Consider the following 18908-nt stretch of genomic DNA (forward strand, 5'->3'; position numbering starts at 1 on the left):
AGGAAATTTATGAGAAATTTTTACCTCCCTGAATTTTATTTTCAGCCTTACCTATACATATAAAGACTGATACAAATAGTAAGCTTCCTGATGAGTAGTAATTAAAAATTAGCACATGGCAACTGATGTTGCTATTGCTATTTATATTTTTAATATAATGTTTACATTGTTATTGGCATTTCTCTTATAGCTCAGGGAGTGAAGAATTTACCTGCAATCTGCCTGCAATGCAGGGGATACAGGAGACACGGGTTCAGTCCTTAGGTTGGGAAGATCCCCTGGAGAAGGAAATGGCAACCCACTAGAGTAGTCTTCCCTGAAGAATCCCATGGATTCTGCCAGAGGAGCCTGGCAGGCTACAATCCATGGTGTCACAGAGAGTGGGACACAACTGAGCACGCTCATGGACGGACTTACAGTTATTAGCTGATTAGGGGTTCTCAGCTATTGACATCATGTTGACTAAGGCAACATGGAGGCTGGGACTCTGAAATTAGAACACTGGTTCTAAAACTTGAGCACAATCTTGGACCTAACAAGGGTTGCTACATAAAATATATATACATGTGCACCAGGTTTTAAGCAAGCCTAGAAGATAGGTATCATTATTATCCATATTTCGCATATGAAGAGACTAATTTCAGTTAGGGAATAAGTTCAACTTGTTTCCTAATTCCTACCAGAATTGAATTTATTCCCTAGCTGAAATTCAAACTTAACCTGCTGCTGCTGCTGCTGCTAAGTCGCTTCAGTTGTGTCTGACTCTATGCGACCCCATAGCTGGCAGCCCCCAGGCTCCGCCGTCCCTGGGATTCTCCAGGCAAGAACAGTGGAGTGGGTTGCCATTTCCTTCTCCAATGCATGAAAGTGAAAAGTGAAAGTGAAGTCTCTCAGTTATATCCGACTCAGCGACTCCATGAACTACAGCCTACCAGGCTCCTCCATCCATGGGATTTTCCAGGAAAGAGTACTAGAGTGGGGTGCCACTGCCTTCTGTGCAAACTTAACCTAGCCTCCTGTAATTTTTATTTATATATTTTGATAGCCTGTATTTTATATGTTAGAAGTTTGGAGGGGGGAGATCCAAAGTTTTAGTTCTCTGCCCTGCCCAGGTCAGCACCAAGCAAGGTCAGTGCTGCGGAGCACTGGGCCTGCCCCTGAGCTTACCCCACTGGGGCGCGGCACAAAACAGATACTTCCCAGTTCTGACTACAGGAAATGCCTCCAAAGTCAACACAAATGGATACTGTACAAGATGTAAGCACAGCTTTACAGGCAAGTAAATCATGGACCTAATAAAGCCATCCAAGAATAGATCCTATGATGCCACCGAAGATAAAAAATGGTTCTGAACCAAGAGAACTGGGCATGATGAAAAAGAAATCCCTTTCTAAAATAAGTAATGTCAGTAGAAAGAAAGTGATAAAACTGAAGTGAATTAGAGCCAAACTGCTTCAACCTCCTATATATCCTCATCTTCCCTTCATGTTGAGCATCTTCATGAAGCCCAACTTTCACTTAGCACAGACTTATTTTCTGATTGGTTTTCTCCATTCATAAAATTAAAAAATTTTGAAAAATTAGATCAGTTCTCCCTGCCTCATCTCTGTCTTATTGGACCCCAAATAGTATGTTCTTGATATTGTTGATCTTTTATTGTGTATGAATCAAAAACTAACCAAAATTAAAGCCCTGAAGCAAAGAATAACTCTTAACAAAATTGTTACAGTTCCAGGTAAAGTTCTATTATTCATATAAAATATTCTTTTAGACTAGCTTCATTAATCAGTAAGGACTATTATATATATGGTTAGTCAACGATAATGTTCTTGAATTCCACAAATATAAATTCCACACCTTATATTTCCCAGTTAAGCCCACCCACAGGCACTGTTTTTAAAAAATGACAGTGCTCAAGAAATCACAATGTCTTATTTAATAAATGATTGCATAAGCAAATCAACTGCACAGTTTGCTAATAAATATTCCTAGTCTTCCTAGTTCCAGAGCATGTATGTTCGAAAGATATGTTGGTCTGGTTTTCACTCTCAGAGATGTGGACCTGTCAAAAGGATTTAATTGTTAATAAATGTACTTGGCTTTCAGCCAGTATCTGAAAATTAAATAATATGATTTTAATGTGTGTTTCCCTCAGGAAAATTGATATAGGACCAGAAATATGGTGGTTTTGTGGCAAACACCCAACTAAAAAGTGACGTGCTAACACTTCTTCAAATGCTCAAGTTAAACTAAATAATTCAGTTGAAACATACAGCATATATCAAACTAAAATAAATCCTAAGTAGGCTTTCTAAGGCAAGGTCAGTAGTTAAGTTTGCACAGATTTCACATGGTATGAGGTGGACTGCCCTTTATCTGATAGGGAGAGAATCAATACGGCATGACACAAGGGTCATAAACTTAGCAAAATTCAGGCACTTAGAAAAAAGACAACTCTCATGATCTACAAAGAAGTCTTATAAAGACACCCCAGAATTGCTTGAGTTCTGTCTTCAAAAAGGCTGAGTTAAGAGACTAAAATTTCACTCTCCTTGGGAGAAGTTTTTCTTTAAAACTGTCAAAACAATTCTTTGTGGACTAATTTAATGCGAAAACACTAAATGTAAAAACTTTTGCAGAACCCACCACTGAAACCAGAGTAAATGAACCCCTCAGGACTTCGAACGGCTGGCAGAGTGATTTCAGGTGTCAATCTGGTATCAGACAGGCTTGGGGTGCATCCTGCCTCAACCATATTGCCTGTAAGACCTATGACAAGGTCCTCAGCATCTAGATATCTCAATAGCCTCATCTGTAAAATGGGGATGAAAACAGTATATGCCTTATATGCTTATGTGGATTAAACAGAAGTGCTTAAATCAAGCACTTAGCATAGCTTAACATATGCCAAGAACCTAATGAATGTTATGCCTCGTTATTATGCTCTGACCTTTAATTGGGACAGATAAATATAAAATAGAATTATTCTATGTTGCACAATGCATGTAGTTCCTTCTTCTATACCTGTTTTTAAAGAACCATTCAGACTTCTGTTTCTGCGGTAGAGAATACTAATTTTTATAAATTTCTTAAATTCTAAGAGTAGAACATAACTTCTGTAGACCTGAAGGCTTAAAATGCGGAGAGTCAAAGATTTAAGGGCCATCCACAATCTACTACGTAGAATTTTAGCAATAATGGAATGATGAGCTTATTGAAGATTTTGTATTGGGAAAAGTTATATATTAAGCTAAAATGGTTTCTACAAGGCTAAATGCCAAGAGTAATGCTGTCCTCAGCAGTCATATTTATTCGTCTTTTTAAAAGTTGTCATGTCAAATGAGGTTCAGTGATGAGATGCCACAGAGCAAACAGTGATGGGACTAAACGAATGGCGACAGAGGGGGCTGATGGGCTGTGGGTATATAAAAAGCTGTAAGGGCCACGAGATTGCCAAAAGAGGAGCCTAAGGAGGCAGAAAATGGAACTTTGACAGTGGCCCATGTCAAGAATCAGAGAAAGAGGTGGTAGAAGAAACCCTTTAGAAAAGACTCAAGACCAAATAGGAAACGGGACCTGAATGTGCCATGGGGTGTGGCCTACGTTTCTGAGAGAAGTCTTCAGTATCACACACTGCAGACAGACAGCGAGTCCCTGTAATCGATTCTGTATCGTGTTCCTTCTGTTATAAAAGCAATACTCACACAAGCAAAAGTAACAAACTGAGAAGAGCAGGAGTGTGTATCATCAAGTGAGAACATTTCCTCCCCTCACAATCCTTGTCTCTTTCCAGAACATTTCAAAGTGCAATCAGACGCAAGGCTGTGGATAGAACATATACTTTTTCACTTCTTTCTCCCTCAGATCTCATTAAAATCATAGTAATAGAATAAACGTGGCTTAAACCAACAATAAAGAGAATGGTCAAAGAAATGAGAAAACTCAACAAATTTCTGGAAAGTGGAAAGGGAATGAAGAAATTGTAACTGATAAAGCAGGATGGAGAAGCCTCAGTCTAGCAGAATAAAAGTAGATGAGGATGGGGGGGAAAAAGCAGATGAGGAACATGGAAACCAAGATGCCCTGAGAAAATTTCAGATACAAACGAGCACTGGAGAGAAGCACAGGCCTGAAAATTGGGATTAACTGAAAAACCCACTGGTGGCATAAAGAACCCCATCTCCTCCCCTTTACACCTAGCAGAACTCCTGGAAGTCTAGCATCAAATCTTCTAGGCTTTTTGGAGTTACAGTCCCCCAAACAAACAGTGTCCTACCTAGTCACTAGAAACCAAGCCTCAGGTCCACAAGCCCTACCATATAACCAGATTCCTAAATATCATTTTATGACTTCACTCTTAAATACAAAGAGAATGTCCAAGAATTACTATATACTTGATTAAATTCAGAAGCATAAAAGAAAAAACAAAACAAAAAAGCTGTAAGTCAGGGATGAGAAGAGAAATTTTTAAAAACCAAGAAGATCCAAGAAGGTATTTATATCCATGAACAATAAGAATGGATGCTTTCAAAAAGTGACAATTAGAAAACAAGAGAGAACTTGGAAGAGAAAATCAAAGAAATCTCCCAGAAAGTAAAACAAAAAGCCCAAAGGACAAATAGAGTCATAACATCACCCTTCTTTCCCACTTGAGTTTGAAACCAGCTGAAAAGTGGACACGCGAGGTAGATGTTAGGAGTAACAGCAGCTGCTGCAGGATGGAAAAATAAAAAGAAAGGCAGCCCTGGAGAATGCAGCTTTGAAGCTTCGATTCCACTCCAGAGCTGGGCAGACTTACTCACCCTGTCCCAGGCTGCGTACCCAGGCTCTGCAGGGAACCCCTTGCTGGAGGGCAGGAGCTGATCATAACTCATCTTCTCCACATGCTGGCAGATGCCCAAAGAGAAGGAACCCAGACACACAAGCCTTGCTCCTTCCTCTAAACTCACCAGTTGGAAAAGTCTGTTGTCCTCCCCTGGGGAGAAATTAGTAAGGGGATAGAGAGAGCCAGGAGTATTACTCTAATGGAATTTCTTCCTCAAGAAGCCAGGAGGAAAGTATTAAAACTATAAAAGAGAAAATATAAGAGACATGGAGGATTGATTCAGAAGGTTCAGCAAGTTGACTAATTAGAAAGCCATAAAGAGACTGAAAAATTGTGGCATGTTGAGGGGGTGGAATATTAAGAGAACATCTTAGCGCTGAAGTTTTCAGATTGAAAGGGCCTGAACAGGACTAAATTTTTAAAAACTTCTAAATACATCCTTGTGATATTTCAGAACACCAAGGATAAGAGCAAGTTTCTAGAGCCTTTCATGTAGGGGGTGCGGTGGGGGGGGAAGTGAAATGAAAATAAGAATCAGTTTGCAGAGAATCAGCTGCACATCAGATTTCCCATCTGTAACACTAGAAGCCAAAAACCTTGGAGCAATACCTTCAATTTTGAGGGGAAATTATTTTCAACCCAGAATTTTATCACCAGCCAAGCTATTAGTCGAGTGTGAAGACTAAATAAAGACTTCATAGTACACAAGATTCAGAAAATGCATCCTCCAGGCACCTTGAAGGAGTTACTCAAAAAGGGGCTGCAGAAAAGAGAAGGAATGAACCAAAAGAAAGAGAGAAAACATGGCATCTGACAATGCAGTGTATTCCTCTAGGAGGGCATGATCCCAGCTGTGTCCAGGTGAGACTAAGAAGATTCAGGGCCACAACTCCCCCACCCCAGGAAAGGAGGGGAAGTGATGGAACAGGTGGAATGAGCGTGAGAGTGGAAGACGTTAGGTTACAGTAAGTACACTTAGTAACAAGTAAAGTAAGAAAATGCCAAACTTCACTCTAGCAACATACTTCAGCCCAGACATTGTGCAATTGGATCAGAGATTATAAAATGCAGTTCTGGCACCGTCCTTGGTTGTGCAGTTAACTAAGGAGATCAAACTAATCATTCCTAAAGGAAATCAACCCTGAATATTCATTGGAAGGACTGATGCTGAAGCTCCAAAACTTTGGTGAAGAAATGACTCATTGGAAAAGACCCTGATGCTGGGAAAGACTGAAGGCAGGAGGGGAAGGGGACGACAGAGGATGAGATGGTTGGATGGCATCATCCACTCAATGGACATGAGTTTGAGCAAATTGTGGGAGACAGTGAAGGACAGGGAAGCCTGGAGAGCTGTAGTCCATGGGGTTGCAAAGAGTCAGATAAAACTTAGCCAAATATTGTTGAAAACAAATATTGTTTTCAGTTTTTAGATTTGATGTTTAGACATACCATGAGAGACTTAACTATGGTCACAGAACATTAACGCTCTAATCTTCGTCACCACAAAAGGACAGACCATACTGATGGAGAGTGGGAAGTAGAAGGGGAGGAGAACGGAGGGAGCTGCAAATATCCTCATCTCATAAGAGAGCGCACTGGTGACTTCTGGAACTGGAAGAGGAGTAAGGATTCTCCTTGAAGTTGGAGAAATCATCAGAACCAACCATGACAGAACCATGTGGGGAGTGGGGGGCGGGTAAAAGTAGTGCGGTATGAATCAAGTTTTCACCCTCTCCCATAAGAGGAAGTCTATCAGCGACTAGCCAACATTGACTGGAAGGTAAAGTGACTGGCAGAAATGTCACTCAGTTGTGCCAGCTGTGCGTGGCACCCCTCTCCAGAGGGCTCCATTCACTGGCATTCAGGTTTGTTTGGTTATTAAGAGAATTTTCTGGTGGATGTCCATAAAATCCATTGAGGATGGGATTCTGTTTTTCACAAAGCTGGAGGAAAACTAGTACAGACCTTGTTCTACAGGCAGGTAATGAACCACCACAAGGGCACAATGTATTAAAAATGACCGCTCTGGGGCTGTGCCAAGCAGAGGGGAGGGGAGAGGTGGAGCGGGTACAGTAGAGTTACTGCTTTTTATTCTCTTTTCTGGACTCCAATTTTTTTTAAAATCATGTGTACATGCTGTTGCTGCTCCTGCTGTTTAGTCGCTCAGTTGTGTCCAACTCTTTGTAAGCCCATTGACTGCAGCCTGCCAGGCTCCTCTGTGCATGGGATTTCCCAGGACAACCATTGGGTTGCCATTTTCTTCTCCAGGGTATCTTCCCCAGCCAGGGGTTAAACCTGACTCTCCTGCTTGGCAGGTGGATTCTTTACCACCGAGCCACCTGGGAAACCCCATGTGCACTTACTTAACTTTAAAATTCAAAAGTAATATACAAAAACAAACACAAAAAGGCCCAGACTGTCTGGCAGTGCCTGGATGTCCCCAGGTCCCCTGCTTCGGTCACTCATTTCTTCACAGTGCAAATAAAAAGTCTGCTGCAGCTCCACAGCTGCCTGCGTGGGAAGCCCCCAGCCCCTCTGCTCGTGCCCCCGGAGACCCCGGAGAAGCATCCTTGTGGCAGGGCCCTGCGCCGCAGCCTGTCCCAAAGCGACGCTAACGCAAAGGGCTGTTGGCGGGAAATTTTCCCCGGAGGTCAGGACATTTTGGAGACATAGGATATGACACAACTTCTTATTCAGTCCTCAGATATCCCAGTTTCTAAAATTCACTGGCTCTGCACGTGAATGTCTTACCTGTTCTGGCCGTGGCGCGGACTTCCTTTCTACCCCGCCACCTTCCCAGGTTGGGACGTGGCTCTCGGCCTGGCTGTGTATTAGAAGCACCTGGACCGGAAGTGCCCTCAAGGTGGGCCCCACCCCCTGCCCAGGTTATGGTGTATTCCGCTCCAGGAGAGGTCGGGGTCTCTGTGATGGAGACAGTTTCCAGGTGGATTCTAATGTGTAACCGGGAAGAGACCACTGCTCTGCTCTGCTCTGCTCTGCTCTCTCTAGTTGCCAGAGAATAATCCCCAGATTCTTGGTTGGTTTGTTTTCTTTTAATTTGAGGAGCAGTTTGATTGTTTTTCCCTCTTTCGGATTATGCAGCCCCTCAGATAGCATCCAGATTATAAATGAACATTCTTCCCTTCCCTCTCTGTGTATGCACACATATTCAGGCCTTTTAAAAGTGCATCATACCACTTACATTGTTCTGCAGTTTGCTTTTCACTTGATTTCCTTTTATGCCTGTAAGAATGATATTATTAATCAAAAGCCACATCATATTCCTTTATTAAGCACATACCATTGTCTTGCTGACATCATCTTGGTTTTTCCTGATATTTTGCTATTGCTAATTATGCTGCAGTGAACATCCATATGGGTCTGTATCCTTCAAAACTTGTGCAAATATTTTCAGAGTATCACCAAAGTCAAAGGATACATTTAAAATTTTGACAAGTATTGCAAAATACTCTCTATTTTACATGACATATTGATTTAATCTATCACCAACAGTTTCTTAAAGCATCTCCTTTCCATGCTTTTACCAACACCAAATATTATAAAATCATTGATTTATTATTATTATTATTTGCTAACCTGCTAGGCAAAAGAAAAAAAAAAGTGTTACACTATTGGAGTTTGCTTTGTCTGACTCCTAGTGAAGTTGAACATCTTTTTATCTTGCTATTACTACTTTGTACTTCTCCTATGAATGAACTATTTCATAGATTTTTTTTTATGACAATTAGTTTGGAAGATGCAATGTAATTCCTATTTCCCTCCTTACATCTTTTTTGCTTTAATAGGTCTATAACATTATCCATTTAATTCTTGATTTAGTCAAAAGAATAGAGGGAAGCAGAGTATGCACAATTCAAAATTTGAGAAAAACACAATTTACAGGAATATTTAAAATGTGTTTGTAGAAAGAGCACGGATCTGTGGGTGAGACATATCTGATTCACATTTTTTTAATAGTCTGCCTCTGTCTCGCAGGGTGACTCTGGGGATTTGACTTTCCTTACTGAGCCCTGGTTTCCATAACTGTAGAATGGGAATAATAATCTACTTTGCCTAATCATGGTAATTACATAAGACAATGTGTGGAGCCTGGCACATAGTGCCGTATTTATTATTATAATGTTATACCATTTGAATATTGGAATTCTTCTAAACTAGGAAACATTATTGTGAGTTTCTTACTCTTACATCAGCTACTTTCTAAATCAGGCCACCTACGCTTAGATCCCCTGCCTTCTGCCTCTCTGATGGAGTGGGAGTTTCCCTCTTCAAGGTTAAAGATTTGAATGTCAAGTCTGCAAACTCAGTCTACAGAAGAGGCAGAGGTAGCCCCCAAGTGTGACTGAGCACTGCTTGGACTACATGTTAGGGATGGGACCTGGAGATGCCAGCAAACCCAGTACCAGAGAGGGTGTCTCACTTCCCCCTTGGTTAATTGTCAGAGTCTGTGATTAAACCGCAATCAAGGATTGATCATGGTTCCAGTGGAAATACTTTCACTTATAAGTAACAGACCCCAGGGACACTAAAAGATGAGGAAAACTTAGTATCTTGGATCACGAGAAGTCTGGAAGGAGGGCAGGGCCACAGTGGGTTCATTCAAGCAGTTCAGCAACACCCTCTGTAAGCGAGTTCCTCCTGTCTTTCCAGGCTGCTGTCTACAGCCTGTTGCTTGTTCTGCATTGGCTGCTTCATGTCCCAAGGAGGCAGCTGCAGAAAACTGCATCCAAAGACAGAGAAAAGGACATTCATCTCTTTTAAAGAGTGAAGGAACCTTTCCTACAAGCCTCCCAACAGATTATTTGTAACATCATATTGGCCCAAATTGTATCACTACATACTCTATGCAAAAAAAAATAAGTGGCAGAACAGTGCGATTAGTATTAATGATTTGGGTTGTTCTGGGTCAGAAAGAGTCCAGGCCAGTTCTGAAGCACGTGGCTACCCAACACCTGAACAGAAGTTAGAAGGAAGAGAGAAGTGGCCTCAGCCACTCAACAGTGAATGACAGTGATGATCAACAGGAAGTACCACTCCTGCATGTGCTTATAAGAACTCATAAAGTGTATTTTAAATTAATATGCAAACCCTTCAGTTAATCATATAAAAATACCAAGTTCTAACTTTGTAACCTGGAAACCTAGTATTAACATTACAAAGGAGAGTAATATATCCCATTATTTTCAAAGACAGAAGTATTACTTGTGAGTAAATAAGTCAGCTTTTAAAGGAAGAAGCTTTGACGAATAAGCATTCATAGTTACTTCCCAAACTCTTGGCAAGGAGTGAGCTCTGTGTGGCTAAATCAAGATCTTCGAACAGAAAGCTCCTGGACAGGTGACCCAAGTGGGGCAGAGGAGGTAGAGTCAAGATGGCCCTCCTAGCGGTGTTTCTCTGGCAGAGGCCTGCTGTCCAGGTCACCTAATGAGTCTCATACCAAACACCTGTCATATAAAGACAGGGGGCAGAGTGGGGGGCACAAGGGAAGTGTAGTTCCAGAATAGGGGTCCATTCTGAAACATCCTTTAACGAATGCCCAGCACCCTGTGACCTGGAGGACCAAACTCAGGACATTTCTCCTTCCTTCTGTGTCCTTCCCTCCAAAGCTGGCTTATGCTGAATAGGACAGACTTCAAATGGAACAGGGCACAGTCCTCAGGTGGGACAAAGCGGGAAAGGTGTGGTGCTACGGCCTGAGCCAAGAAGGGGGTGCATAACTGCGGAGCCCCCATGCTGTCTCGGCTCCTTCTAGATTGCTTTTGTGGGACTGATCTTCTGGAATGATGAACATTGCATGCTTGGTTCTACCATAGCTTTGGATGGAAACTGAGTCTACGGAAGAGGCAAAACCTGGGTAGAGTTACCTGGGGTGAGGCCCTGGGGAGGGACAGGCGGACTGGAACACTGGTTTCTGTGAGGCGGGGTGTGGGGGTAAGCTGGGGTGCTGTGGGGAGCTCTACCCCAGTTTTGTGCTGGAGCCAACCCCATATCCCCACTCACCCTAAATAAGAACCTCAGAGAGTGGGCAGAGTTCCAACCATCAGCTCCAAGTTCCTAGAAACAGGGCTATCAATGCATTCTGTTCTGTTCTGTCCTGTTCTGTCCTGTTCAGTCGCTCAGTCATGTCTGACTCTTTGCGACCCCGTGGACTGTAGCCTACGAGGCTTCTCCGTCCATGGGATTCTCCAGGCAAGAATACTTGAGTGGGTTACCATCTCCTTCTCCAGGGGATCTTCCCGACCCAGGGATCGAACCCAGGTCTCCCACATTGGATGCAGACACTTTAACCTCTGAGCCACCAAGGAAGCCCATCAATGCATTACCCTAAGAATTTTGTTCCTAGTACCACCTCAGATAATGTCACCAAGGGGTTTCACTCCCCTTCTGCCTATGCCTCCCATCCGCAACACCCCTTGTCTTAGACACGCAAATGGAGAGGATGGAGGCACCCTCAGAAGGCAGGTTTCTCGTCCTCTGCCCTGTGCCTGAGCTGTGGACCAAAGGCTCAGACTTGGTGAGGTCTCCAAGGTCGGTCTCTCCCATAGCCTCTCGCACTCAGAAATGAGTGTCACAGTGCTCTGGGGAGCTGATGAGGGAGACCCTACTCATCCCGCTTGCCTCTATTTCCTCTCTCCAAAAGAACAGAGCAAGCTCAGCTCTCGCTGAGTTATTCAGAATAACTCAGCGAGAGCTGAGTGATAATCCCCCAAATTTAATGTCACCCTCAGGGTCACCGACTGACTTTCCAGTGTACCCCGACTCTGTCCTTACCAGCTGTGTAACCTTGGACAAGTGCTCTTACAACTCTGTAAGTCTTGCTCCTCAGTCATCTGCAAGTGAATCCTGTGACCCAGGCTTGTGAAGATCAAGGTCGTCGAGACAGAGAGCAGAAGCATCGGCACAATGCCTGGACCACGGAAAACACCTCATAAATCGGAATAATCACTGTTATCGGCTTATCGACAGAAAACGGGCTTAGCAATTATGTGTTCATTTGCGTAATAGCATACATTTTCAACACAGTAAAACTTATTTATTTAGAAAATACTCTAATTCATTCCCTCATTCTTCCAATTGGCCCCACACCCCAGTAAATTCAAATTAGTGAGGCTTTTTTTCATGCCCATAGGGAAGCAGGTTCACAGTCAGGTGTTGCCCCTCCCTACCTGCCACAGTCAGGGTCGTGTGCCCAGAGTGACCAGCAAGTGACTGCAACATTTCCCAGTCCTGAGTCCCAGGATCCTGGGTCTGCAGTTACTTCTCTTTTCCTTTCCCCACTCCTGCCTTTAAAAAAAAAAAATTATTTCATTGCAGTGTAGTTAATTTACTATGTTGTGTTAATTTCCACTGCACAGCAAAGTGATGCAGTTATACATATATATATATACCTTCTTTTTCGTATTTTCTACCATGATGGTTTATGGTCACTTCCTGATTGCTTGGAGGTAAGAAAAGTGGCAGCGTGTGTATATATTTGAATCTGCCTCCACTGAACTCACCCGTCCTTTCCCACAGGCTGTAAAGAGGTTCTTGAAACAGGAGTGCAAGTGTCATGGCGTGAGCGGTTCCTGTACCCTGAGGACCTGCTGGCTGGCCATGGCTGACTTCAGGAAAACGGGCAATTATCTCTGGAGGAAGTACAATGGGGCCATCCAAGTTGTCATGAACCAGGATGGCACTGGTTTCACTGTGGCTAACAAGAGGTTTAAAAAGCCAACGAAAAATGACCTCGTGTATTTTGAGAATTCTCCAGACTACTGTATCAGGGACCGAGATGCAGGTAAGTTCAAAACACTTTATTCCAAGTACCTAATTCTTCCGAGAATCAGCACTCCTCAATTTCAGTACAGTACTGTCTTTTCCACCTGCCAGTCCTCTAAGTACAGCCTGCTGTCTTCAGGTTCAAAGCTCAGGTTCTTTAGCATTCATATTTTGAGTGCCCAGAAAGCTCTCCTAAGCAACTGGAGAAATTCACTGATAATGTTTCAGATTCTGGATAAATGGGAACCCAACAAGAATGTACGTGGCAAAAAGTCAAAATGTGCAGATTAGCAAAAGTCTTCAGCCTGGGCAGAACTCTAATTGGTGGGTTCATGTCCACTATGTATAGAAGCCCAGCATCTTCCCTGTGATTTGACGTTCAGGGGAGGACAGCTTTGCAGTGTTTCTGCCCCTTTAAGTCCCACCTTTGTGATTATGGAAGAGGGTCCCAAGGCTTTGGAGTTAGCCTGTTCTGAAATCCTCCATACTTCACACTCCCTCGCTCTTTCCAAAATGCTCTGAAGTTGCCAAATACTTGAAAGCAGGAATTCATCCCCACTGGCTCAGCTGTCAGAGAGCAGTAGACGAGGGCTGCGTAAAAGGCACTTCGTTTATTAAAGCCACACCCTTCCCTTGCTAACGGTACCTTCCCTGTCCTGAACTCACAGAGGGCAGCTCCATCAGCCTCAGTACAGCAGTTGCCACCTGTGGGCTTTACACATGTGCTTTTCTCCACCTCTTGCCCCTCCTGGTCAGCCCTGAACTCCGGGCTTAGCACGATCCATGCAAAGACTTTGATATAGACTAAGAATGAGCACTATGTCTCAGTGGAGAGGAGGTGATGGGGAGCCCACAGCCAACTTATCTCAAGCCAACTTCTCAGACTTAGTAGAAAGCAAGGGAATTCATTACTAGGAAAAACATCCTCGAATTCAAATTCTGAATTTGTTTTTCATTCCAAAGTAATTGCAAAGGAAACAGTAAAACAGAGCGGACGTCAGCAGCTCCTATCACAGGTCTGAGGAGGATTATCAGGGGATGTCACAAAAAGTCCAGCGCCTCTTCTTTGTCCCCGAGTGGTTGAATTGCCTTCATGGTTTGATGAGCTGGTTCTTTGTAGCCCCGGAGCACGTTTGGACATGCAGCCCCTGGATTAATAACTGCTGAGCGAAAGGGCCAGATGCTGTGCCCTGCTGCATTCCTCACGTGCTTTGCGACCTCTAACAAGTCATCCTACCTGTCAGGCCAAAGTTTCCACCCAATCCCCAAGAAACCTGTGTTTTGGTACAGGAGGGTCCCAGAGGTCTGGGTTCCTTTCTGCTGTTAACTAGCTGCTTAACTTCAGACTACTCAGACAAGCATGGGGCTGATGACATCAGGATCACTTTAGGAACGATGTACTGACTCCTGTGTGCCAGGTACTGCTCTAAGGCCATTGCACACATGGTCTTATTTAATCCTTAGAGCCGCCCTATGACATCAGTGCACTGGAACTGATTATTGAAGAAAAAAGGCAAAAATGATTAAGAAGAGGGCGGCTCCTGGTTGATCAACATCAACCAGGAACCAAATTCACCTCTTATATTTTTAAGATCAGTTAAGCACCCTGGATATCACTGTCCCTATTGTACAGATGAGAAAGTGAGTAACCAGCTCAAGATCTGGCTGGTTTTGGAGAGGATGAATGTCCAGTTGTCTGACCCCATGGCCTGCACTCCTAACCCAGACATTACAACTTGCTCCTGTCTTTCTCCCAGGGCATGTATGTGAAAGGACGGGTGAAGCATGAACCTCACTTCAAACATAAGAGGACCTGCTTCCCCTGGACATCTTTTCTGGTTTTTGAATTGAAGCAGTTTGCACAGTGAAGCAGTTATGCATGATGACCATTTAACTGCTACATATAGATAGAAAGACCTTACTTTCTCTTCACAATGGGGAGATTCTGAATTCAATCCCTGCTGCCTCTTCAGGATACTAAGTTATTCTTGCACACTTTGCTTTTTATACTCCCATATATTAGAACATGATTCTGTTTCTTGATCCTAAAACAGCAAACACATTTGCAGTACCCACCACATATTAGGGCTTGATCCATATTCTCTCATTGAGTAAGGTGGGATGCTATTATCCCACTTCATGGGAGAGCAAACTGAGGCTCAGGCAGGTTACGGATTTTTCCCAAGGACTCTAATGGGTAAGAGGCAGAGCAGGGACTTGAATCCAAGTCCTTCCATCCTTGTAACTATTTCACCCTGCCTCCAAATGCACCAGCCACATGGCCTACTGCTGCAGGTCCAGACTTTCTGAGGGAGGTTATATAATTTATTCACTCTCTTAATTTATTTCCCCTGTATTTTAGGCTTATTTTAGCTTCTCTGACTTAAAAAGATGTGAATTTAGTTCTGGGTTGGTATTGATTTACCAGGAACCACCTTGTTATTTTTTTAAGTAGCCAGTTCCATTGTTTTAGATCATATTTCCACTAAGATTCCTAGATTATTCATAAATTGAACTATACTTAAGGCCTTTTTATTTTAGCTAAGCCTAGAAAAATGCCAAAGTCATCTGTGAAAACTTGCACTATTTTTTTTAGTTCTGTTGACCGTCAGATGACTGTTTTAGTGAAGATATGATTTAGGGTGTTTGATATTATGTGGAGAAATTTTGGATTGCTAACGGTATTTTTTCATTGTTCATATCTGGACAAATAACACATATATGAGATGCAGATTTTCCCTGTGACAGCCTCCTTTAACGTGAACAACTGCTGAGGGCCTTGCCCTGGTCTGTGTAGAGATGAGACTTTCTCCAGGCTACTTTCTACTAGAGACTTCTGTGGTATGTGCTCTGAAAAGTCGGTCAAAGTGTGTAGTTCTGAATCTTCCTGGAGTGGCTCCCAACTTTTGATTGTGCAGGCAGTGAAATATGACAGAGTTTGAGAACTGTGAGAAGGGGAGATTCCTGAATCTAACTCAGTGGCATTCCTTCTCTGGGCTCTCCGCCTTCATTTGGGTCAATGCTAACATTCTCTGGTAAACATTTTAAGAAGCACTCACAGTTAACGAGTCAGGACATCACTGAGAGAGTCTCTCTGTATGATTGCATGACATCAGACCTGCTTTATGGTAAATGGAACATGTTCAAAATGAGTTGCTGTTATTCAATTGCTAAGTCGTGTCTGACTCTTTGAGACCCCATGGACTACACAAACCAGCTTCCCTGTCCTTAGAAATGGGTTACCATAAGAGTTATCCAGGCTCTAAAATAAGTCAGAAGTTTTCAGTAAAATTTAAATCAAATATATTTGTGTGTGTGTGTGTGTATATATATATATATATGTATTCACTTTCTCTATTAAAATTGACACTAACTTTTCCCTTGATTTCATCACAAACTACCCACTCTGCTGTGTTGTGGTCATTTTATCTTACTTTAAAAAAAAATATCATGTATATTTAATATTCAACTGATTGGGCAACTTCCCTTTGTCAGCACTTAGAAAAGCAATGGTGGTGAGAAGATTGAATATTGTCAAGTCGTAGATATTTGGAATTGGCAGACTTTACTTATGCTAGTTAGTGGCTTCTTCCCATTCAAATCCACTCATAATCTGACTGAAGTGAGCTGGCTTGTTTTGTAGTTTCAATTTGTCAAGTGGGTAAAGTCTGTAGGTCTCATCCACTATTTTCCAAAGTGAGGACTTCTTCAGAGACCTGTTGGATCAGAATCTCAGGGGTTTTTTCATGAGATTCTGTATGCTTTTCACACTCAAGCACATCAAAGTTTGAAAAATCCATAGGATTTCCCTGGTAGCCAAGATGGTAAAGAATGTGCCTGCAATGAGGGAGACCCAGGTTTGATCCCTTAGTCGGGAAGATCCCCTGGAGAAGGGTATGGTTACCCACTCTAGTATTTGGACCTGGAGAATTCCATGGACAGAGAAGCCTGGCTGGCTACAGTCCATAAAGTTGCAAAGAGTTGGACACAACTGAGTAACTAACATTGTCGCTTCACTTTTCAGGGAATCCACAATTCCCTTATTTTCTATAAGTATCAGGTACGAAGAAATCTTACCTGAGAGATTTTTGTTATTGTTAAATATCTGATCTCTTACAAAGGAAAAAGAAGTTTTTCTATTTGAAAAGCTCTAAATAAATGTCACTCAAAAATATCCCTGCCCTGACTTACACAGTATAAGAGGGTGTTCTTTCACATTAAGGCATTTTTTGGGACCCTCTTTTACTGGGAAGAGCACTCCGAAATGATCTCATCCATCAAAGCTTCCCTTGGAATTAGCTTGACGGAGATCATCAAGTCAGCCCTTTAGTGAAGGCCTGAAACAATGGTATCAGGACTAGTGGATTTTGGTGAGAATTACAGAAGGGTAAGTCAAGACCCTAGGGTATTCCTGGGTGAAGACAGACCCAAACCTTAGGTTGGAAAGGTAATGGGAACTTTGGGTGAACTGCTACTAAGAATCAGGCCTTAGGCTGCAAGCCTTGTGTGCATTTTCTCTAAATCTTCACAGCAGTTACCTCTATTTATAGAGAAGGAAACTGGCCTCTGAAAAGTTAACTTGTCCAAGATTTTGTGGCCTGTAAGTGGTAAACAAAACAAAATAAATAAAATCATAACAAAAGTCTATACTTTTCTTACCTTACTTCCTGAAACTTGACAGCAGCGAGTGGGGGGCTGTATAATAAAAAGACAGCATGAGGACACAGAACATAATGGAATGAGGTGCCCGCAAAGCAGGGGGTGGGAGGTGGGGAAACTTCAACCTCCCTCAGCTTAGGTTGCCTAGAAGCCCCATTCAATTACAAGCCCTTTCAGATTTGGAGGCTGTTAATGTCTTCTGTTGCTCCTAAGAAATGGTAAGCTCGAAAACCTGTAAAGGAAGATTTTATTATGGCAACAATAATGACAAAAGACATTTTCTACCCCTCAGTCTTCCATTGAAGAAGCTGAGTGCTCTGATGTTCAACTATAAATACTTTCTAGAGATTCGGAGAGTGGGTACAGCTGTGTGATGCTGTGCATGTGACATTTTGCAGGCCGAACTGGAGGCCAGATCTAGGAACTGGGCTTTTGGGGATGGGTGGTTGTGTGGTTATCTCCTCTGGTTATTGCCCCTGGCATCTGTAAATCAAAGAAGCCCTTAAGTTAGAGATAGGTGCATCTCTGGCTAAGGAATGCTGCTGTCTCTCCAGAGAAGGCCTGCACCTAATCACAGGCCACTTGCCCTGGTTATTCTGTAAAAACCCTGACCTGGGCCAGAGGTCACCACGAGGTCTCCTCTCCCGCTGTAGAAAACAAGCAATCCTCCTGTCAAGTTCAGAAAGCAAATGGAGTTCACCAGTTGTTTAACTTGCTACTGAAACCCTGAGATATGTTCCCCTTGCTGTCTAGAAGAAGAACCTTCCTATAAAAACTTTCATAAGCTGAAATGGCAAAAAGTGAAAAAGTGATTACCTTAGGACACACCTTGCTAACAGATGCACAGAATCCATGGAGATAAAGCATGGACATTCACAAACTCAGTTCCAGGTGATGGCGCCTTGACACTGAGATGCTGAGTGTAGGTCCCGGGGAAGGAGCTGAATAGGGCCACTCTTGTTGTTCTGGGTGGGTGCTGCCTCTGTACCCACTTGCTCCAAAAACAAAGGCTCAGTGCTACTTTCACTTTTCGCCTTTTTTGGTAAAGCAAAAATTCTCTTGGGATTTCTTCTGGTTAGTAAAAACAGGTACTGATGTAGGACTTTCTGCAAAGTGAAATGCATTCCCTCAGAAATCAGAGGACAGCTTTACCTGCCTGACAGCTGCAGGCTGTGAACGATGTGACCTCTTGGGTATTGTGGTTCTTCCCACATAAATCATATTAGCAAACAGCTCAATACCTATGGGAATACAACCCCAACCAAGGCTTACACAGACTGGTGTTCTAGACCTACCCTGTGGTGTGACTAGCTTGCAGAACCTCTGAATGCTGTGATTATGACCTGAGAAAAAAACAAGAGAACACCATGTCAGCCAATAGCAGTGGGTGGACCTTTTTTGATCCGAAATGTACAATTCCCACCAGGATATCTGAGGTTCCTCATCTCTTCATGGAACAAATATTTATTAAGCCCCTTCTATATGCCAGACACTACGATAAGCCCCAGGAATGCAAAAATGAGGTAGTCAGAATTGGTCTTTGCCCTCATGGCTTCATAGGCCTCCCAGTCCTTGTGGATGACCCAGGTGGGTGGCAGGCAGGGGACACAGGCTAGGGGCTAGGAAACCCTGCTGCTGCTGC

At 42.9% G+C, this 18908-nt stretch overlaps 1 protein-coding gene across 1 annotated transcript in view; it reads left to right on the top strand.

Annotated features, from left to right (window-relative positions):
* The window catches only part of WNT2 (Wnt family member 2), a 45127-nt gene that overhangs the window by 13806 nt on the left and 12413 nt on the right, over nucleotides 1-18908 (top strand). Inside the window, exon 4 of the mRNA XM_055420810.2 lies at nucleotides 12362-12626. Coding sequence (XP_055276785.1) covers nucleotides 12362-12626 — 265 coding nt within the window. The remainder of the gene's footprint in view (nucleotides 1-12361; nucleotides 12627-18908) is intronic.

The sequence above is a fragment of the Moschus berezovskii genome, chromosome 3 (assembly GCF_049115385.1).
Source record: "Moschus berezovskii isolate FMDL1 chromosome 3, NW_MosBer_1.0, whole genome shotgun sequence".
Lineage (NCBI taxonomy): Eukaryota > Metazoa > Chordata > Mammalia > Artiodactyla > Moschidae > Moschus > Moschus berezovskii.